Raw genomic sequence first — 24145 nt, 5'->3', positions numbered from 1 at the left:
CCACATACATGTATTCTAGCAGTTTTCTTCATTAAAGCAATTCTTTTTTTTTAATTCACAGCTGAGAAATGGATTTGCATGCATCAGGTAAATAAATTTGCACGTTCATTAAATCTGAAAAATCTCAATCATCTATATGCATTTAGTCATTAACTTACTAAGTAATGAAGTAATGCATTTCATTTAAGGACGTTCCACAGTTATGTTTGTGCGCATCATGCTCTGCGCATATTTTACACTCTGCGCGCTGACGTCACAATAGATGAACAGGTGATCAGCTGTAGGTATGAACTTATTTTTCTCACTATCTGCTCTAACTGCAGATCCGACATGTTATTTTATGAATGAAGCGAATAAACTGTAATTATTCCATGGACCACTCTGTAGTGCTGCAAAGTATGACGAATATGACCTCGAGTTTGAATAAAATTGGTATAGTGGTTTGGAATTTTTCCTCACATAGATACAAAGCTTTTGGCACGCATTACGTCAAACCCCCGTTTGGAAAAAGACCGCAGTTCAGATTGCAAACTGCGGTTCTTTACCCCAATTTTCATTTGAAAATCTCAATAACATTTCCAAGCCCCGATAAACCCTTCTTGGCCAGGAAATCCCTGTTGTCTCAATTTCACCTCCACAGGCCAGTTAATGAGCGTTGAGCCAAGGACGAAATGATAAACAACAGCTGTGCTATTACGTAAGACTTCTCTGCCTGTAGTAGGACCTTCGGAATGAAATTATTGTATTCGATATTTAATCACGTTTTCAAAGGCATATTGTATTCAGAAATCCAATGTTAGTCCATTTTCAATTTCGAACGAAGAAAATCGACCCTGAAATAAGGAAAGTAAGTAAATAAAATGGCGGCATGCTTTGCGCTCGGGCTGTAGTGTTATCTTCGGACCGAGGTCAAGAAACAGGTGTTTTGATACTTAAACTTGGGGCAGTGGGTTTGTTGTACTTGGAGAAGAGAATTGATTGAGGGAAATTGGGGTATAGTGTTCTCAAATGGAGGTTTTTCGTCATGCGTTTTTGGTGTTTTACAAAGCATGTTTGCTCTAATAAATGTGCTGGTAGTTTGAAAGCAAGCACATGAACCAATATTTTTTTATGTTTAAACCTTTTAGGTAGACCTTCCTCTACAACTTTGCAAAGTTTGTTGAAAATGACATGGGTTTTGAATAAAGTGCAGCATTTCTTGTCTTTCTCAAGTTTTTTATTTAAATTTCACCATTCTTGTCAAATGAGGGCGCTGTTGGCTTAAAAAAAGATACAGTTTTGCCAATTAAAGACTTTCACCTACTTTTGTATCCACTTAGTTACACATCTTGAAAGTTTGATGAAGTTTAATGCGATATCGAAAGAGTAAAGATGATTTAAACTCATTTGGTGAATTTGTGAGGTCTATAATTATCATGATTGTGCAACATTCCATATCATACAAATACGTTGACTTTGAAGTCCCATAGAAAAAAAATAAGCACATGAACCTATATTAATTTTTGCATTTTCATAATGCATAGATACCAAAGTAACTCTGCAAAATTTTGTGAAAATGACATGGACTTCATTTTAACTGTGGAACGTCCTTAACTGTTATAACATGTTATAAAAGGTAGACGATCCACATTCAGTTTCCTTGTTAAAGTTCACCCTGACAAAATGTTTATTGTAAAAATAGCAGAAAATATACAAAAAAAATGTTTGTGAAGGTTTGAGGAAAATCCATCAAAGAATAAAAAGTTATTAGAATTTTAGTTATTTGATTCGTGACATCATATGCGAGCAGCTTTCGTCCATAGTATGGTAAAAAAAAATCAATTAAAAGTAATTTTCTCTGAAAATTGAAATGGTTTTTATTATACCAATACAAATATAATTTCACCCTTGCTCCTAAAAAGAAAAAAAAAGTCTTCATGAACCACTATAAAAATTAAATTCATGTATTTTATGGGGCAGCTGCTCGTATAGGACGTCACAAATCCAAAAATTAGATTTCTAACAACTTTCTTAATCTTTGATGGAGTTTCCTCATAACTTCAATATTGTTTTTGATTATTTTTTTTACTATTTTTACAACAAACTCTTCGTCAGGGTGAACTCCCTTTAAGTTAGGTATTACTAGTACTCTGTGAATGATGATTTCCAATTGTAGTAACATGTTTTCGTTCAAACACTTAACTGCTATAAGAAAGATATATAGGCCCAAATTCACAAAGGTGGTTTTTATAACCATCGGTTGAACCCATGGTTTATGCAGATGTCCTGTATAAATTTAACTTATTTACAGCTTTTATGTCCAATGTTGATGCGCGCTTTTGTCACAGTGCGCCAAATGGACGCCTGTTGCCATGGTTAAGTACTCTATTTTATCATGAGTCCACTGTTTTGAATTAATGAGTCCACTCTTCAAACAGTGGACTCATGAATAGAATAGCGTACTTAACCATGGCAACAAGCGTCAACAAAAGCGCACATCAGCATTGGAAATTTTTGTCTTGCCTGCAAAGCAGGGCGAGACTATAGGCGCCACTTTTCCGACGGTGGCGGCGGCATCGTCAAAATTGAAATCTTAACCAAGGTTAAGTTATTTGAAATGTCATCAAAACTTAAAAAGTAAATGGACCTAGTTCATGAAACTTGGACACAAAGTTAATCTAGTATTACTGAATATCTTGCCTGAGTTTCAGGTCACATGATTAAGGTCAAAGGTCATTTAGGGTCAATGAACTTTGGCCAAATTGGGGGTATTTGTTGAATTATCATCATAACTTTGAAAGTTTATGGATCTAGGTCATAAAACCTGGACATAAGAGTAATCAAGTATCACTGAACATCCTGTGCGCATTTCAGGTCACATGACCAAGGTCAAAGGTCAATGAACTTTGGCCATAATGGGGGTATCTGTTGAATTACCATCATAACTTTGAAAGTTTATGGATCTGACTCATGAAACTAGGACATAAGAGTACTCAAGTATCACTGAACATCCTGTGTGAGTTTCAGGTCACATGATCAAGGTCGAAGGTTATGTAAGGTCAATGAACTTTGGCCATGTTGGGGGTATTTGTTGAATTGGCATCATAACTTACAAAGTTTATGGATCTACCCGTATGTAGTTTCATTAAACATAGACATAAGGGTTCCGTTATCAAGTATGTTTTGCACATAGGTCATACGATTATAGTCAAAGGTCATGTTGGGTCAATGGACATTGTATTTTATTATCATTAGATTTTTTTGTGAATAATTATTCAATAGCTGTTTTCAAAGTCAGCACTGTTGCTATATTGAATCGCATATTGCAGGTGAGACTGCCAGAGAGGCGTTCCACTTGTTTAATATACGCGGTAATATATTATAATATATACAGAAAATCTGCATAAACCATGGGTTTAACCATGGACCGGTTACAGATGGACACTCATCGAATAGTTAATAAATTCACTAACATGTGACTGTCATTGTTATCTGAATAACATTCTCTTCATATATTGCTACTTTTATCCTACCATGTTCCGCCGTCAGTTAGGCCATTAGTTGAAAGAAGCAGTTTGTGATGAGACATATTGCACAAACTGTATGCGCAGAAGATAATAAATCACTTAAATCTTGGAAAATAGATGTGCAGTTCTGGTTTACCTTTGTCAATCTTATTTCCATGTGTTTTATTTGGGAAAATGTATGCATAATTAAAGATAGAGGCAAAATTGTGATTTTTATTGCCTATTATTTATAATCCCATTTTTCCAATTTTCCTCCTAATATTCCAGTGATAGGTGCATGGCTCTTATCGTGTAGAGAGCATTTATCTCATAATGTTATTGAGGTTATTATGTGCGTGCGAAAGTGTGTGGATCAAATAATAACATCATATGTCACAAAATCGTCTGCTTCTTAATTTTGCTGCTTCAAATCTAAAGCATGTTGATTGAAAAGCATTTTCTAACACAAGGCATCAGCCAACAAAAATCAAAACCTGGAAAGCTGTGCCTTTGTAAATAATCAGATATGTTTGGTAGTCACTATTGTCAAAACACCTGTATGTCCTCATTCAGATGCACTTAATCCCCAGGCAGTGGACCTGGTTCAATCAAAGGAATGAAAGACTTGAATGTCCATCTCTAATAGGTCCATGGTGTTAAAAATCACCTTTGTGAATTCGGGTCGTAGAGTCTAAGAGATATGCATAGCTTATAGGATAATTCTACAAAAAGCTAGTACAATATTATGCATTGGATAATAACAGGATATGATGTTTGGATAAAGGTTACATAATATTATAAATGTTGTATATAGTTGGTGCATCCTTACAAGATATGGGTACTAGAATTTGGGCTATTTTGATAAGCTTCTGCATGGAAATAGCTTTTCATGTTTATATGAATTTAACTCTTACTGACTTATAAAGAAATACATGTTTTTTTTTGTTTTTTTTGGTAGACCTCCAGGGCATCATAGTCAGCGGAACCAAGCCAACGGATATAGTCTTCTTAACAATGTTGCTCTGACTGCTAAAATAGCCAAGACCAAGTGGAATGTTGATAGGTAATGATAAAGGAAGAAACAAACCCCACATATTTGTACTAGATAAATATGTATTATTCACAATCTTCACAGTCAACTAGTATGAAGCCCTTTTTGTCTCATCTGCATAGCAGACGGCGGTGGCATCTTCAACATTGTAATCTTATCCAGGGTTAAGTTTTTGAAATGTTATCATAACTTTTTAGGAAGTGTATGAACCTATTTCATGAAACTTGGACATAAGGGTGTTAATGTATCATTAATCGTCTGGCATGAGTCTTTGGTCATGTGATCAAAGTTATGATCATTTTATTGATATAATTAGTGTATTATAAAGTTCTCTAAACCAATCCTGTCCAAACAAATATTCTTTAAGAATCAGGTGTTTATTTGTGAAGATTATAATAATGTTACAACAATAGGCATTATATTGTTGAATTCAAGAGCTGTTTATCAATCTGCCAAATTCCCCCCCCCCCCCATAAAAAAAAATCAGAATAGCTTATCTGTTTCAAGTTAGCATGGTAATTGTAGCTGAAGAACAAGTTTACATTTGAGTACTAGATTGTATTGGAAGCTTTTAGATGTGTTAGAAAACGGAATGTAATCTATTTGATCAAATTTTCCATAGCACTTTTTAATACTATTTAAGATATATATACGGCAATTAAGCAGTTTTTTTTTAAGTGATGGATAGTATTATTATTTGACAATTGATACTGTGTGAGGTAGAATTTATGAAGAAATGAAAGATATTCTAGTAGTAAGAAATAAATCCCTCTTTTTTCCAAACTAGAATACTGATTGTAGATTGGGATGTTCATCATGGTCAAGGAATTCAATATCTCACACAGGATGATCCAAGGTAATCATGTCATTGAAATCATTCAAACTGTTTTTCCTTCAAAATGTATTTTTGTTTGTTTGTAAAGTTTTATGTCATTCTATTTCATTCTGTATATGTATATATATATATATCACATGCATTTATTAGTTATATATTTGTTTGAAAATGTTTTCATGAAAGATTGAATACAGATAAAAGTGTGAATTTGATTGACTTTAAAGAGAAATGCACCTATCATATGTAATGTCAGTGAATTTTATCTCAACTTTCAGATTTAACCAGATATGAATATTGTTTAATGTTCATCTATATCATTCAGTTATCAAGAAGTAATGACATAAAATGGCTTCTAATCGTTCTGTAGGTTATCAGATTATTTTACTATTTTTATGGCATTTAAGACCAGTATGTAAAGCTACCATTTAAAGAAGTTATTTTATATGAATTAAACAATATATTTGATTAATCAATCATTATTATCAACATGTCTGTACGAAACTCTCATTTTTATTTTTATATTGTAACATTGCTCAGTATAATGTACTTTTCCATGCATCGCTATGAGCACACAAGCTTCTGGCCTCATCTTGAAGAATCTAACTATGATAACATTGGAGAAGAATCTGGAAAAGGTTACAACATCAATGTGCCTTGGAACAAGGTAGGAAATTTGTAGTTCACAATGTCTGTCACTTATTGAGCTGGAGGGTTGGTACATTTCAAACGGTGTGTTTTAAAACGTGTTTCAAAACACCCGTTTAAAAAAAAGTGTTTTAAAACACCGTATAGCCTTGTGTGTTGTAAATTTGCATGGATGTGATTTTAGATGATTTTTTAAACTAACTTCTGAAGTGGTGTATTATTTCTTCTAACTAATTAAAACTTTCAACACCACTCCTCTTTCTCTTTCCCCCTTTAATAATAATAATAATATAGAGTATTTCTAAAGCGCCAAATCCACATTGATTATGTGCTCAAGGCGCTGCGAAAAGGAAATAAGAGAAAAATTACATGGAGCAGGAAGGGACAAAGATAAAAAGAAGCACAGTCATGACAATGACAGGAAACTACTGGAAGGCAATTTTAAACAAATGGGTTTTTAGAGCAATTTGAACTACTACGAATGGAATATGGCAACTGATTCCACAAGGATGGCCCAGCAAGTGCAAATGACCGATCCCCAATGATTTCTTGGATTTAGGAACTGTAAGCAATTTTGAATCAGAAGATCTTAAACGTCGAGGAGGATTGTATGGCATCAACAAATTAACATTATATTCTGGGGCAGATCCATCGATACAGTGAAAAACTAACAATAATAACTTAAATGCAATACGGTACTCGATGGGTAACCAATGCAGTGAGGACAGAACTGGAGTTATGTGAGTAGAGTGTCTGATAAGGGTAACAATACGGGCTGCAGAATTCTGTAATTTTTGTAAGCGTTAGAGTTGGGATTGTGGAAGCTGAAACAAAAGAGAATTGCCAAAATCAAGTCGAGATGATATCAGAGCATGTATTATTTTTTCTTTATTCTCTCCTTCTCCATTGCTTTCCTCCCTGTTCAATTGTGCACATCAATCCATATTAAGAGTATTCTCATTTTAACAAATATATCTGGGTATTATGCTCACTCTTTTGGACAGGGAAAGAAACACTATTTGAAATAAGCTCAAATACATGTACATGTAATAGTAGTACTTGAATGAAATGGAAGTGTTGCCCAAGCATGATAATAATTTTACAAATAGACTGTAAAACTGACATTGTACTCATCAGGTACACACAAAAGCAAGTGAAACTTTGCGCTTTGTAAAGATAAAGAAAAGTACTTTAAAGATAATCTGCTAGCAAACCTTAACCCCAACAATCCCAGGGGACCTTAATGACCACCTCAAATAAATAATTTCTATGATAAATCCGTAAACACGATAGGGCCACACCATATCGTTCAAGACTATTTTTGGGATGCATGTATGGGTATGCAATTTACACAACAAGCGCATGTCGGACCCAAAATTGCTTTAAAAACGTGATTCATGACTTTTCATGTATAAAGCAAATTGAGAATTCTCGCCAAAATTTGTATCTGTATCATTATTTGTACTTCTTGTTAATGATTGGAAAATTATTGCCAATAATTTCCATTAAAAAACAATTAAAAAAACAGAAAACTGTACATTAGAAATAATAAGAAAAAACAGTAATAAAAACATTTTACACTGATTTTTTTTCTAGTAAGAAAAAAATAAGCAGCTCAAGGGCTTTATTTACAGATTTAACTAAAATTGGCATAAATGATTCAAATGAAATAGAGCATATTGGAACCTCATAGATTATGTCCTTTTCTTTCATTGTGCAAATTCTTCTTGCCCCCCCCCCCCACCCCCCAGATTGACAAGACTAAAAAATGATGCCCAGGACTACATGTATATGTACAGGGATGAGGAATAAACTTATAAAATGTCAACTTACTTTAGTGTTCTTTCTTTAGGCATTCAATTTCCATGATTTATGAATTTTGGGGGAAATACATGTACATGTAGGAACTTTTCTGTTGGAAATTCAGTAGCAAAAATTGTAGTCATCTCATACTTACTCCAAAAATATATTTAAAACATCTAGAGCTTACATGTAAGGTCACTGTATAGTTTAATTGATTTACGGAAAATTGCATCATTCGTTGGAAAAACGTTTTAAAACAATTTAAAATGTTTTAAAACAATAAAAAACGTTTTATTTGTTTTTTTTTAATAAGATACCTTTTTTATCACAACCCTGTTTATCTGTATCAATTACCAGCACCAAAATAGATACATCCATCCTCCTTCAATCTCTTTCCTCCCCTCTTTTTATATTGTGTTTCCTATTAACTCTTTGTGCGCTGGGCCATGAACCCCTTCTGTGCTGAATTGTTTTCAAGGAGGCATCAGGAGAAGTAAAAAAATAGACTTGCTTACTTCAACTTGCTATAACTTTTTACTCCAACATTTTGATTGAAAATGCTTCACAGCAAAGTTGTAGAAAATTTCACAGGCTTTCCAACTGTATCAATTTTTGGGGGAAATAATGATTAAAAATTGGTATATAATCCATAATTTCATAGAAAGATGATTCTATTATGGTAAAGGATGTTCAAAGCCTAGTGTATAAGAAATTACATAACCATGTGTTCAAATAAAACACTGTCCTTATAGAGTGGATCATAAGATTTCCATTGATACCAAACATATACCATGTTTCTAAAGAAAAATAGTAATCAAGGAGAAAAGAAAAAGAGATGATTAGGGTTGAGAAGTGTGTCTTATTGTACACATATCCTGCCCCCTATTCAGAGTACATGACCACGCGACCCAATGAACTATTGTATCTATATCCTGTCTCTTTTCTCTGAGAGGGGCCTTGAGTGCATTTATTGATTTTTTGAGAGATACTTTGGAATTTTATATAATACCCTTTAGACAACAAGTTTGGTATTTGCAAGTCAAAAATGACATTCTGTACTCTATATATCTCTATATTTTGCATCAAAGGTTTATAAATGTTTGGCACAAAACCCAATAAACACAAACAAGTTACATATTTGCCACTTGCTAAATTTGTAATTTGCTCTATTTCATCTGCAGAATTATGTTTATATATCTTCTTAGCATCACATTGTATCTTGTATCTACCTACCTATCTATCTATCCATCCATCCATCTATCTATCTATAAATCTATCTACCTATCTATCTATCTATTTATCAATCCATTCATCTATCTACCTACGCATATTTCTATCTATCTTTTTTTTATAGCAACCATATACATTTGTAAATGTTTGCCTATTTTATCTGCCATTACAAAACTGTTTGCATACCTTTTCTATCTGTATGTCTGCCTGTAAACTTATTACTATTTTCATTTATCTATCCGTCTTTATTTTTTAATTCTATAAATGTTTGAATCGTTATACATGTGTATTCTATGTATTTATCTATATATTTATCTCTCTTTATCAACATATGTATTTTCAGCTTCCTGTTGTCTATGTAGTTTATCATTTTTTTAAATAGTTACATGTGTATGTTTTATTCAACTGTCTATGTATAACATGTATAAGAATCTACATAACCATTTGTTCAAATAAAACACTGTCCGTACAGAGTGGATCATAAGCTTTCAATTGATACCAAACATATACCATGTTTCTAAAGAAAGAAGTAATCAAGGAGAAAAGAAAAAGAGACAATTAGGGTTGAGAAGTGTGTCTTATTGTACTCATATCCTGCCCCCTATTCGGAGTACATGACCACGTGACCCGATGAACTATTGTATCTATATCCTGTCTCTTTTCTCTGAGAGGGGCCTTGAGTGCATTTATTGATTTTTTTTATTCTTTGGCATCTTAGATAATACCAAATACTTATCAACCAGGTCAAGATCGTGAAACATCATTCATGTTATGGGAGCCAGTTGCAGGGCTCCACGCTAACCCTTTTTTCTAACGGTCCAACCTGTTCATGTCGGACCAGTAGATACCCGGTTTTCCATTTTTTTTACTGGTCCAAACCTAAAATTAATTGGTCTCCAAAATAAAGAAAAACATTTTAAAAATGTAAAGAGAGGGGAAGGAAAAAAAAAGAAAGAATTAAAGAAAGAAGGAAATGATGGGAGGAAAGAATGAACGAAAAAGGAATGATAGAAAGAGGGAAATTAAGAAAGGACAAAAGAACGAAATAAAAGAAATAAAGGAATGAAGGAAAGAAAGAAAGAAGGAACAAATGATCAGCATGCAATAGAGAAAGAATGAACGAAAGACATAAAGACAGTACTGAAGGATAAAAAGAAAGAACAAAAACAGAAAGAAAGGAAGGAAGAAATATAAAAGAAAGAAAATGTAACTAAATTGATAGGTAGAAGGAAGAAAAAAAGAAAGAAAGAGCAACGGAAATGGATAAAGGAAAGAAAGAAGGAAGCAAACAAAAAAAGGTAAAAGGATATATGAAAGGAAGGAGTGATTGTAAGGAAGGGAAATAAGGAAAAAAAAAAGGAATAAATAATAAAAGGTAAAATGATAAATATAAGGAAGACAAATAATGAAGGAAAGACACAAAGAAGGAAGGAAGGAAAGAAAGGAAGCAAGCAATAAAAACGAAAGAAAGAAAAGGTAAAGTAAAATGATAGATGAGAGGAAGAAAAAAAGAAAGAACGAACGAAAGTCAGGAAGAAAGGAAGGAATGATCTTGTTCATCATCATTCTGTTCTTGTTCATCATCATCCTCAATCTCACTGTCCGAATCTTGAGTAAACTGTTCATCTTCATCGATATCCAACTCACCACCTGTATTGCTATGGGTGGGACTGCGTTGAGATGACATGGGCTCATCATGCTCCGACTCCGAATCTGAATCCATGACAAAAGCAGGTGACTCCGAAGAGCCCGCCAGTATAAGTTCACGAGCTTCATCTACGGAAAATAGCCTCCTCGGAGCCATGATGGCAATACTAAAAGAGCTGTAAAAAAACTTGTTTTTCTCCAAAATTTGCAATGTAAATCTATAGTAAAATCGACCGCATACGAAAGCCTTGTGAGTGTGGATAATAACCAAAGCTGAACGAAAACCGCCACCTCCGGGGATATCAACACAATTCGCACAAATACAATGGACTGAATGTTTGAGCGTGAAATGCAAAGTTCGCGCAGCACCGATGAAAGAGTTAAAGGAGCTCATTATGTCTGTGTGAAATATTATGACGTGAAGATTTGACAATCTAGCCCATAACACAACACTGCGCTGTCGTTTATGTGCATTATGTTTTTTTTCCAAGTCAGAAGATTTTGCGTCATGGTTGATATTAATCTCCATATTATGGAACAAAAGACCATTGAAATCTTTGTAGCTTTTTAACATTACTAGTACAATCTATTCATAATGTGGATTAAGAGTTTCAATTCAATACATACACTCTGAAGACTGCAGTATATATTGGCTGGTTCCATATACTACTGAAAATATTTTCCTAAATTTGTAATGCAAATACCATTCATGCACAGAGGTACTTTCTTTCTTTATTTCAGATTGGAATGGGTGATGCAGAATACCTTGCTGTCTTTCAGCAGCTACTTATTCCTCTATCTTATGAGGTAAGTAAAAAACACTAGCTTATAGATCTTCATGTCTATGATCCTTTTTCCCCTTTGCTCATAATTTAGCAACAATCTGAATACTGCTTCTCTTCTGTAACTAATTAATAATGATTTGTTATACATCGTTGTACATTTGACTCTAGTTATAAAGTAAAATACTAAATGGTCAGTATGACATGATATTGACTTGGTGTAATCTGTTTGTATTTCAGTTCAATCCACAGCTTGTCCTCGTGTGTGCTGGCTTTGATGCAGTTGAAGGAGACCCTAAGGTAAGCAATCCTATCATTTGTGTGGTTTTTTTTATGATTGATAAAAATTGAAGTCCATGTTCATGAGGTACCTTTGGTAAAATAAGACCTTCTTTCATAAAGCTTGTTCCAATGGTAAGTTTCAAGCTGTTATAAACTATAAAGATTCTGTCATTTAATTGGTCACTATCAGATTTGTAATTTATTTCTAGCATTTACTATTGACAATATGATATAAAAAATGAGGCTGGTTGTGTTTGCAGAGTCAAGGCTATCAAGGTTATCTGTTTAAACTAATAACACTATCATGGCTCTCTGCATAGGAAAACATTGAAAATTTGTACTTTGTACACTATACTGAATTGTATTTTTAGTCATTTACGTAGCATCAATGTTGGGAAAAAAGGTGAATATTGTTCTTGTTGAGCCATCTAGAATAATGTATGAATAATGATGTACTATTTGTATTTTTAAATTCCACCATATATGTTGTTTACAACAGGTAGCACTGGTTTGTATTGGAAGGGAAAAGGTTGATGATTTAAATTATAAAATGTTATGAATTGAAAATATGAAGGTATAATCAATGAAAGCAACTTGATAATTGTCATTAAAAGCAGAACTCTTTGCAACATTCCTTGTCATCACTGTAAGGCTGAGGCATTAAGTCATTATTTTTTAAAATCTCAAATGATGACCTGGAGAGCGTTTCATCAATATTTTCATCCGACAAGTTGTCAGATCTGACATCTTTCCATGATTTTGATTGGCTGAGAGGCCTTGTCCCTATGGTAACTGTCGGATAAAATGGGACTTGTCGGATAAAACGTCTGACAAGTCCTTTCATGAAACGCCCCCCTGTAAACTACTGCAATTATTCACAAGTTCTCCTGTTATACCGTATAGGGTGAGATGGTAGTAAGTCCTGATTGTTCTCCTGTTATACCTTGTAAGGTGAGATGGTAGTAAGTCCTGATTGTTCTCCTGTTATACCTTATAGGGTGAGATGGTAGTAAGTCCTGACTGTTCTCCTGTTATACCTTATAGGGTGAGATGGTAGTAAGTCCTGATTGTTCTCCTGTTATACCTTATAGGGTGAGATGGTAGTAAGTCCTGATTGTTCTCCTGTTATACCTTGTAAGGTGAGATGGTAGTGAGTCCTGATTGTTCTCCTGTTATACCTTGTAAGGTGAGATGGTAGTAAGTCCTGATTGTTCTCCTGTTATACCTTATAGGGTGAGATGGTAGTAAGTCCTGATTGTTCTCCTGTTATACCTTGTAAGGTGAGATGGTAGTGAGTCCTGATTGTTCTCCTGTTATACCTTGTAAGGTGAGATGGTAGTGAGTCCTGATTGTTCTCCTGTTATACCTTATAGGGTGAGATGGTAGTAAGTCCTGACTGTTTTGGTCACATGACACACCACCTGATGGGATTAGCACAAGGCAAGGTAGTGTTAAGTTTAGAAGGTGGATACTGCTTAGAAGGCCTCAGTCAGTCAGCTACTATATGCACCAGAACACTTCTTGGAGATCCATGCAAGCCTCTATCACAACTCAAACACATCTCAGAAAAGTAAGATTTCATTTTTCAGAAATACCTCACTATTCTATTTCATTGTTTCACTCTGCTTATAGGCCTATTCTCTACATCTGTATTTAGTTGTAAGAGTTCTGGAAAACAATACTCAAAATAATTTTTAGTGAGATTTATTATTCATAAGCCTGAGTCGAATCAATTTTAAAATCGGTGTTCGATCGATGTCATCAAACGCCGGTGCAGATTTTGCAAAATCGGTGCATCGAAAACAAAAAAAAAATTACGTCGGCCGGCCGATTCATTTGGTTCACACAATCAAACATCAAAATAAACAGTAATATCAAACTTGACTACTACTTACTTCATTTATGTTGCCCCCAAAATGAAACCGATTGTGTAATTATGATGCCTATTCACCATTAATTTGAAGTTTATTTCGATCATAGTTCGAGTCTTACTCGTCTGCTCGTGCCGAGATAATTTATGCACGATGAATTTATGAATGGAAGTCGCCATTGATCGTGCATGCGCAGTACTGTGCTTTAATCAAATCAGAAAATGGCCGGAAAATTGACGCGATCAACGTAGAGTAATTCTTGCTTTTTCATGAACAATATTAATATCATGACCATAGAACATGATTTAATTGTAATATTTAACAACAATTTGTAAATGATAATCATTCATATGAATTTAGAGCTTGATGTGAAACGTTTGTATTTCGTTTCAATTTTAAATGGCGGACATCACATGACGATAGACTTGAGTGGGTGCACTGCACTTGTCTAAAATATAATTATCACGTCAGGATTGATTATCGAACATTGTCAACATGTAGAAACTCTTTTGAAGATTGTAATATCACGATATAATATTTTACATGACAAAAACAGAAAAAAATTACGTTTGATATTTTTTCCCCATCAATTTGAAGCTTGTTTGTGCCCAACTTTGGGCTCTGATTTCATGAATGGAAAATATGTCAGACGTAATCAAACGCGCATGTGCATTGTGCTTCTTTTCTCGGAGCTCGGAGACGTCCAGAGATGGAATAAAAAATAAAAATAATGCCAGTATAATACTATTAATTCTTCCATATGAACATAACATACTTTGCTGACATCGTCAATATTTTTAGTATGGCCATAAAATCTTATTAAATCGTAATTATTTAACATCCAATAATAATTTATATGAATTTAGAGCTCGATCCGAGACATTCGTATTTATTTTGATCACAAGCTCTTGTGTCTAAAAAAAATGGATTATCATTATCAGGATTAAATCTCGAACATCGCCAGAACTCATATTCCACAATCTTTCCTTACAATTGTTATATCAGCATTGAATACCAATTCAAATGACCATCCAGAGAAAATTACGTATTTATTCCCATCAATTCATTTGGAGCTAATTTTGGATCCAACCACCCCGCCAACTACACAATCTCAGGCAAGTTACAGCGCTCTCCCCGTTGTTTGCACAAGTTAGATGGCTCTGGCAAGCACGCCTGTCGTTTCGGGAGAGTACGGGGCTACGGACGGGGCTGGTGCGTGCGAGTCTGGACTGCGAATGCTAGTTGACCGAAAATCATTCGGATCGACTTTCATGTCTTTAATATTGTTTCATTTTAAACTTATATGTTATCATCTGCAAATATCATTGTTGAAGATATTTTGGGAAGAATTCTGCATTGCTCCCCGGCCTTTTTTGTGTTTTGTGATCATGGAAAATACAAACGAACTTTGCTCTGTCATCTGCTTTTGCAACGCTCACCCGGCCAGCGCAGACCGTCAGTGCATGTAGTGCATGCATCGACGGCCGGCCGGCCAGAGCAAAAAAAATGACTCGATTTTCCCCGCCTTCAAATTTCGATGCATCTATGTTCGATCGAATTAAAGCTGTCGAACACCGGTTTTCAAAATAATCGATATGACTCAGGCTTAATTATTCACATTGGTTTTACTTCTTGGATATGATAAAAAGTACTATTTTTTATGTGAATAAAATGTAATGATTGTAATTCCTGTGCTTCCACTGTTCCCTTATCATTACAGAATCATTTATTGTTATTTTACAGATTAAATTATAAAACACCTCTTGTGCTTACCTGAATAGCTGCACAAATTATTTGTTTTTCAATTGAACATTGAACATTTATTTCAATTTTTGTTGAAAATTAGTATAAACAATTAGATGCCTATTTTCATATTTTGATAACATAGTTCATTGGAAACCATACACAATGTGACTGAAGCCCTAAAACCATACTGGAAGTGTTTTCAATATGATCGTAAGTAAAACAATCTTCTCTGCTTGAACAGATATTGCATTGCTGATTGTTATGCCTAAGTGGTAATTCCTCAGGCAGTGGATTCAATCAATTTATATGTAATTTGTATAGCTTTTAATTCCAATACTTTACTTACAATGACACCTGTAGACAGGCACGTCATATTTGATTTCTCCTGACTGAGCCGCTGAGACTTTATTTTCCATTACTTTTTACTCTTTGTTCCTTTGCTACTGTTGTATGGTGTTGCTATTTTCCTTTGCAATGGACTTCTATTTTTTTCTGTCTTTTAAAGTGATCCCCATATCATTTGGCTTTATGTTGAGATATTTAGTTTGATATTTGTATGATTTGCACAGAATTCTCACAAATACATTGATTTTCAGATCAATGAAGTTTGTATTTTGATTGTTTGAATCAATCAGTCAATGTTTGAAACAAAGAGCATGATAATGAATGAATAAACCCCAAATGTTTGCATAAAAAGGTTTAGATGTAAGTAAACATCTTAAATGGAGTGTGTACTTTAATATGATGAAATTTCCTCTAAAATTGAGAGATATATATGATACTTTTAAGCCTGTGAAAATTAATGACATTTGACATTTTATTTAGACTATCTTGTATTATTGTGATTATTATTTCAGTTTGCATATTCAACAAAAATAGAATGAAAGAATATGATAAGCATAGTCACATGGAAAGTTCATATTTAGTTCTATTACCTTTATTAACAAGTTAACAAGTCATCAAATGAGGAGCCCATTCAGAGTGAAGATGTGAGTAGTACAACTCCAGATGAATCCCCAAGCACTTCAAGGAAGACTGATGTGGATACTACACTACTCAGAGAAATCATGATATCAACACCACCACACAGGTAACATATCTTTCATCATCTGTGTGTATTACTTTATTTTCTTTTTCTCTTTATTTACAAGATTAGAGGGCAGATGACTTTTTGAAAATTATGTTGTGACCCTGTCAAATACAACATGTGGGTGTAATGTGAATAAAACAAGAAAATATGAATTGATGCAACTTAACACATACCAGTAAGATTATTATCAAACAAACAGTTTGCAATTTTACACAATCCTTGATTATTATGATTTTTTTTCACTTTACTTGTATTTATAATATTTATGAAAGAGAAGATTGTTTACTGAGAGAAACACATAATACAGTGATTCATATGAAGAACATTATACTTGCTTACTAATGAAAGTGCCCCAATAATGATATTACAATTTTAACAATATTTATATCTTACACACCCTCATTTACAACCAACAACACACACATATTTGCACATTCACATATATCTTATTATATTACAATCTGGACAAGTATTGAAATAAATCAAGTTTCATTTTCTTTTATAAACATTTCAGTATAGTTGACAATTTTTAATTAAAGAACCCCTTATAGGGATTGTATTTTGAAATATTCATGTTCTTAATCTTATGCCCAATTGCATGTTATTCTTGAAAACTGAAGAAAATGTCTTTTTCTGTTTGTTTTTCTTTAAATCAGGACTGGACTAGTTTATGATGAGCGAATGAAACTACACAGAACCTTGTGAGTAGGACTAGCATGATTCATCATTAAAATATTATAGAGAATGTTTGTATAAAGACTTTCAAATTTAATTGTCCATTTACTCACAATACCATTGATTAAATTGAAAATATATTCTGTGAGATCCCTATGTTTTTATGTAAAGTGTTTCCCAATTGCTTATGATATGTTCTATAATTGATGCAATTCAGTCATTAAGCCCATCAATTCTGTATACTGTACTTATAATTTTGTAATTTTACTTAGAAATGAGTTTGTAAATTGGCCCTTTCAGCCTTGCTGCTTGCTAATGATTATGTGTTTGTACCAGTAAATAGATAATAATACTGATTTATTTAATCTGTTTTTAGCAATCACCCAGAACGACCTGAGAGAATAGCTAGGATATACAGCAAACATCAAGAACATGGATTGTTAGATAGATGTATCAGATTACAGGTATTTATCATAAATTGATTTGTAATTATTATTCTGTTTTGCATGTTACAGTGTACTGCAAATGTTTTGTGAATAATTTATATTATCTATATCTAGGGCATTTTAGCAGTGCATAAATGTGTATTTTAGTCTGCATGATTTGCCTGTGCAGTGTACAGAGTGTATTGCATGATGTGCCAAAATCTGAGTAAGTCCCAACTTACTGTACACTATTGTGCCATGTTGCAAAATTTAATTTGATAATGGCCATTAAAGATAAGATATTAATTCAGGGCTTGAAACTAACTTTTTTACCAGGGGTTTGGCCGGGTGCTCAGATTTCATTATTTTTTTAAATTTTGAGCGCCCAGAATGAACTTCCATTTTCAAAGAAAATACGCATTGAAACCCTACTCCGAACAACCTATGATCACACACAAACTATCAACCTCGCTAAACCTGGATATTGTGTTGTCATAGGCAATAATTTAAATCAATTTTAAAGTCCCAATATTTTCTTGTGTAATTCATGAAAATATCAAAGAGCTTAGTACATGTAGTTTGCTGCGTAATGCACCATATTTAATATCTATGTAATGCTTCTCCGGCTATACAGCTGTTGCGCGAATTGCGATTTAGAATCTATGCAGAAAATTTGATAAGGCATCACTGTGACGCCTTCCAACTTCAAAGGAGAGAAAGGAAAGGATAGATTATAAAGTCCCACTCAATAGGCCCTACTTACAGTTAAACGTTTTATTGTCTCACCTGCATAGCAGAGTGAGACAATAAACCGTTTAACCTGATTCACCTGCATAGCAGAGTGAGACTACAGGTGCCACTTTTCCGATGGCGGCGGCAGCGTAAACATCAAATCTTAATCTAGGGTCAAGTTTTTGAAATGACAGCATAACTTAGAAAGTATATGGACCTAGTTTATGAAACTTGGACATAAGGTTAATCAAATATTACTGAACATCCTGCCTGAGTTTCAGGTCACATGATTAAGGACAAAGGTAATTTAGGGTCAATAAACTTAGACCATGTTAGGGGAGTCAATATCAAAATCCTAACCTTAGGTTAAGTTTTTGAAATGTCATCATAGCTTAGAAAGTATATGGACCTGTTCATGAAACTTGGCCATAAGGGTTATCAAATATTACTTAACATCCTGCCTGAGTTTCAAGTCACCTTACCAAGGTCAAAGATCATTTAGGGTCAATAAACTTTGGCCAAGTTGGAGGTATTTGTTGAATTACCATCATAACTTTGAAAGTTTATGGATCTGATTCATAAAACTTAAACATGAGAGTAATCAAGTATCACTGAACATCCTGCGCGAGTTTCAGGTCACATGACCAAGGTCAAAGGTCATTTAAGGTCAATGAACCTTGGCCATTTTGAAGGTATTTGTTGAAATACCATTATAACTCTAAAATTGTATTGGTCTAGTTCATAAAACTTGGACATAAGAGTAACCAAGTATCACTGAACATCTTGTGCTAGTTTCAGGTCATATGAACAAGGTCAAAGGTCATTAAGGTCAATGAACTTTTGCCAATTAGGAGGTACATGTAATTATTAAATTGTTCAAAATTTATGGATATAGTTTATGAATTATGGATATAGGGGTAATCAAGTATCACTGATAAGTCTTAGGTCACATGATCAAGGTCAAATGTCATTTAGGGACAATAAACGTAGTATTGTATCATATGAATGCCATTTTTTGTGAATAATTATTTTATAGTAGTTTTCAAAGTCAGCACTGCTGCTATATTGAATCGCGTAATGCAGGTGTGACTGCCAGAGGCGCTCCACTCGTTCATACATGTATATTGATCGATACATTTTAAATGTTACTCCATACTTTCCAATGTTTAGATCTCTACATCTAAAGTGCGATAAATTTTGTGAATGCGTGTTTAGTCAACCACTGTTTCTTATGTCAACTATGTCTACGGACGGTAACCCCAACCCCTCGCGCCACGCCTTATTAATATCCCAAGATTGTTTTTTCTGAGGCTTCGAAATAATGAGCATCTGCATTCATTAGATGGGTTTCCAAACTTGAATGAATGGCAAAATTAGACATGTAACCCCAAACTACCAATGATTTAAGATTGTCTTTTGAAAATGAGAGGATTGAGAATCACAAGTTCATGACATTAAACTATAACTGTACAATATGCTCAGAACAATGGCATATTATAGCATTTTCCTTCTTAAAGATTATTTTTTTAAACATTCCTATTTATGTATATTGAAGCATTACTTTTTCCCCTAATATCTTTCAGACAAGACAAGCTACATTTGAAGAAATGGAAACTTGTCATTTGTAAGTATACATGTACATGTATAAGTAAATTTATTTATTTTTTAAAATCAAACAGTCCACAATGAGGTTATGCTTACTGATATGGTGTAAGATTACTCTGTAGTTTATATTAATAATGATGATAATATATGATTCTTTATATAGCACCATTTCCACTTTGCTGGAATGCTTTAGCCACTTAAAGTCAGAGAGAGAGAGAGAGAAAGAGAGAGAGAAATGGTTCATCTGGCATTAGCAAAACTTTGAAAGTTTAACATGGAAAAGGCAAGAAATTTAGGATCTTAGGGTTTGTGTGGGTTGATAAGCATGCAATAGAGACTTGTAATCAGGGGCAAGTCCATTATTAATTTAATAGCAAAAAAAAACCAACTAGATTTTAATTCGTCATGAGGATGAATTAGGTGGTCTGTCCTTATTTTTGCCATCATAATTACTATCACCATGTTCATGCAGATCAATATGATCATCATGATGACAACTGAATGTTCATTATGGATAGAATACTTGTGAAAGACGGGAGATGATAAAGTACTGTGAAAAAGGTATCTTTAATATATGACAATACATGTGATATGAAAAAAAAGTAATTACTAGATTTTAATTCGTCATGCGGATGAATTAGGTGGTCTGTCGTAGATAAATATATAAACGCACATAATTATTTAAACAAATGAGTGGATATAAGATTGAAAGATAAATAGACAGACAGATAGACATACATATTTGAACAGATACAAATAAGAAAGATAGATAGATAGATGGATGGATGGAGAGATAAATGATAGGTGGATAGATTAATAGAAGATAGACAGATATATATTAATATATAGATAGATATAGATATATATAAAACAGACAAATAGGTATTAGATAGATAGACAGATAGACATAAGATAGATATTGATTGACGATTAAAATTACGATGATGATGCTAATAATGATTGATGACAAATATGATGATGATAACGGTGATTATGATATTATATTTGATATACACATAGATTCAGAGACAGATAGATAGATAAATAGATTGATAGATAGATAGATAGACAGAGAGAAAATAGATCAATATATTTGTTGATAGATAGACATATAGAATAACATATTAAACAGATTTAATAGATATTAGATAGATAAACAGACATGATTATTTAAACCGATCAATAGATATTAGATTGAAAGAAAAAAGGTAGACATACAGATAGACATACATATTTTGATCAGATAGACATAAGATATATAGATAGATAGATAGAAGATAGGTGGATAGATAGATACATAGAGAGATAAATAGATAGATAAAGAAAGATAGATAGGGAGATAGAAAAAAAGACAGACATACAGACATTTAAACAGCCGAATAAATCATTAGATAGATAGATAAACAAACAAACAGACAGACATATTTAAACAGATAGATATATATTAGACAGAGAGATAGATAAATAGATAGATAGACAGATAGATAGATAGACAAACAGACAGATAGATATATCATGTAGGTAGATCGATAGATAGATAGACAGAAAGATAGATAGACAGATAGATTTATAACATAGATAGCGGATGGACAGATATGATTAGAAGGATAGATGTCATATGCAAAAAGTAAGTATAATCTATTTTATTTTGCAATATTTTAACTATTATTCATTGCAATTGTTATAAAAGATCATTTGCGAGATAGTAAAAAAAAAAATCATGTTCACACTAGGACTCGAACCCGTGCCCGCATGACTGAATGAGATGCAAGTCAGACGCCTTACCCATGAGCTACAATATTTCCCATAGATTTTACACGTATGTTAAATACGAGAATCTCAAATCCAATTTTGCAAGTGAAATACGGGCATGATGCCAGCATCTGATTAGAAAAAGAAGGTAACATTTGCGAAAGCTTAGAAGCTCAGCTACAACATACTAAAACCTCAAGGAAAATTGACAAGCAAAAGTGGAGATATGGCTCACGAAATAGAGGAATTTCGAATCCAGTTTTGTGAAAAAGTCATCTCCCATAGAGATTACATGCAAAATGGGCAAAAATGACATACCTCTAAAAATTGCCATTTTTAAGGATGATCCGTTTATCAAAATGAAAAATAAAGGCAATAATTCTGAAAGAGTAAGACCTACGCTACAACATATCCAAAATTGGGCAAAAATTGATCAATATTCACAGAGTTAGAGCCAAATTTGCATAATTATGATAACGTCATAACACGCAAAATGGAAATTTTGAGATCCAATGCCATTGTGATGACATCATGATATAAATGAGGGTCAAATGAGACATGAAATCATATCTATGATGCATACTCTATTGAAATATGAAAAAAAAATCGGGGGTCCCTGTTCGTTCTGAAGAGCTACAGTGAATTTTCAATAGGCATGTTTTTGCCCATATAGAGCCTATGGAAAGAACTCGCGTGCACGTGGGCTGTAAGGTTTAATGGGTGTTCATTCCCTCATTAATGATCATAGAGAGCTGATCGAGGTATTAATTTGATCAGAATTATATCATTGATGAATACGCAGAGAAAAAACAGCGAATTTATGCTGCGTAATGCTGTTACGCACGAAAACGTGCGCACATATGTGCGCGCGCAAAATGTTGAAATGCTTAAAATGACCTGAAACGTACCTAAAATTAAAGATAGACGATTTTGAGCATTTTTCAATTTTGACGCGCCCTTATGCGTGCGTCATGACCTCTGCATGACCTTTGATGACATTGACAGTTGACCTTTGACCTAAAGTTTATTTGATGTAAATATGATTGATTATTGATGATCCGTTATGTTGATATGATCAAATAAAGAATTTTACAAAATGGCACGTAGATGACGTCATCAAGAACAGATGACCTTGAAAAGCTTAGTAGAGCGTCTCTATGATAGACTTCATATATGACGAAAAATTCAGCAAAATTGGTACAGCCAATTTGGAGAAAAGTAGGCTACATACATAGGTGCAAAAAATAAATAAATAATAAAGAAAATTCTGACGAAATTAAGAGGTGATCTGTCAGGGACAGACCACCTAAATAAGTGGTCCCTTTAATTACCATTAATTGGTGTGGTATAATGTCTAAAAAGTGAACCTCATGTGACTATTGGACCAATCATATATATATTACATTATATGTCTACAAAATAAAATAATTGTGATACACTGAGGAATCCCTTGTTTTTTAAACAGAGCTGACATGATAGGAGATATCAGAGAGACAAGCAAGTACACATCTAGAGAATTGATTGATATACAGGATAAGTTTAATCCTACAAGGTATAGCAGAGACATCTATGTTCATCCAGTAAGTAATGCTCCATTCAGGGACATCTTTATTAATCCAGTGAGTAAAGATATCTTTGTATTGATGTCAACGTTCATCCATGATATACCGGCAGCCAATCCAATCTTATTATATTCCCATGCTTCGCTTTGTACTAATAGCAAGATAAAATATATTTATCTCATTCCTATTGTTACCTACCTTTGTTTTTATCCTAAGTCAATTCAAATTTTACCATCCCATGTTTACAAATTGAATATATAATGCTGTATTCCTCTTTTTCATGCAATTTATTTAGAAAACTTTCTTTGCTTTAATGCATATCAAAAGTAATTCTACATGTAGCATTTATATTTTGGACTCTCGGGGAATGATTTGCTCTTTTCTAGTTCATATGAACTTGTTACGATACTGCAACAAATAACAATGAAAATTTAGTTTTGAATTTGATTTCATTTTCTTTTATTACAGGAAATATATAGATCACTATTAAAAAAAAAAGAATATTGATCTTACAACTCTTGAAGTGTCAGTTCTGAATTTATTCCAAATGATAGTATCCAGGTTGGCTGGCAAAGGTTCCTTAAATTAATGTCCACAATGCTGGCGATGATTAAATTGATGTTGAAGCTTGATGAATAACAAGAGTCACTGTAACAAGTTGAAATGTCTGTGAAGACGATGTTGATGATGATTAAACAGTCAATTTCAGCAATCCATGGGTTGAAAAGCGTTCATTAAAACAGGTTGATGATCTCGATGAGAACTGAGAATTCCTCTTTCAAAGTAACTGCAAACAGTTCATTGATGGCGTGCAAATAATCCACAGAAGATAAATGTTGTATTCCAGGTGGAAATAATCTATACTGTGACATAAAGTCTGGTGTGAAACTCTGAGTTCTGGATATGATGTGATGATGTCCTTGAAGA

At 33.5% G+C, this 24145-nt stretch overlaps 1 protein-coding gene across 1 annotated transcript in view; it reads left to right on the top strand.

The window, feature by feature from the left end:
- The window catches only part of LOC129256695 (histone deacetylase 6-like), a 117048-nt gene that overhangs the window by 14632 nt on the left and 78271 nt on the right, over positions 1 to 24145 (top strand). Inside the window, exons 9-21 of the mRNA XM_054894860.2 lie at positions 62 to 87; positions 4444 to 4548; positions 5324 to 5392; positions 5909 to 6035; positions 11438 to 11503; positions 11719 to 11778; positions 13134 to 13330; positions 15520 to 15587; positions 16326 to 16467; positions 17124 to 17168; positions 17519 to 17606; positions 19883 to 19923; positions 23122 to 23236. Coding sequence (XP_054750835.2) covers positions 62 to 87; positions 4444 to 4548; positions 5324 to 5392; positions 5909 to 6035; positions 11438 to 11503; positions 11719 to 11778; positions 13134 to 13330; positions 15520 to 15587; positions 16326 to 16467; positions 17124 to 17168; positions 17519 to 17606; positions 19883 to 19923; positions 23122 to 23236 — 1149 coding nt within the window. The remainder of the gene's footprint in view (positions 1 to 61; positions 88 to 4443; positions 4549 to 5323; positions 5393 to 5908; positions 6036 to 11437; positions 11504 to 11718; positions 11779 to 13133; positions 13331 to 15519; positions 15588 to 16325; positions 16468 to 17123; positions 17169 to 17518; positions 17607 to 19882; positions 19924 to 23121; positions 23237 to 24145) is intronic.

Source organism: Lytechinus pictus, chromosome 3 (assembly GCF_037042905.1).
Source record: "Lytechinus pictus isolate F3 Inbred chromosome 3, Lp3.0, whole genome shotgun sequence".
Taxonomy (NCBI): domain Eukaryota; kingdom Metazoa; phylum Echinodermata; class Echinoidea; order Temnopleuroida; family Toxopneustidae; genus Lytechinus; species Lytechinus pictus.
Note: the sequence above shows the minus strand (reverse complement) of the source record. Positions and strands in the feature narration are given on the sequence as shown.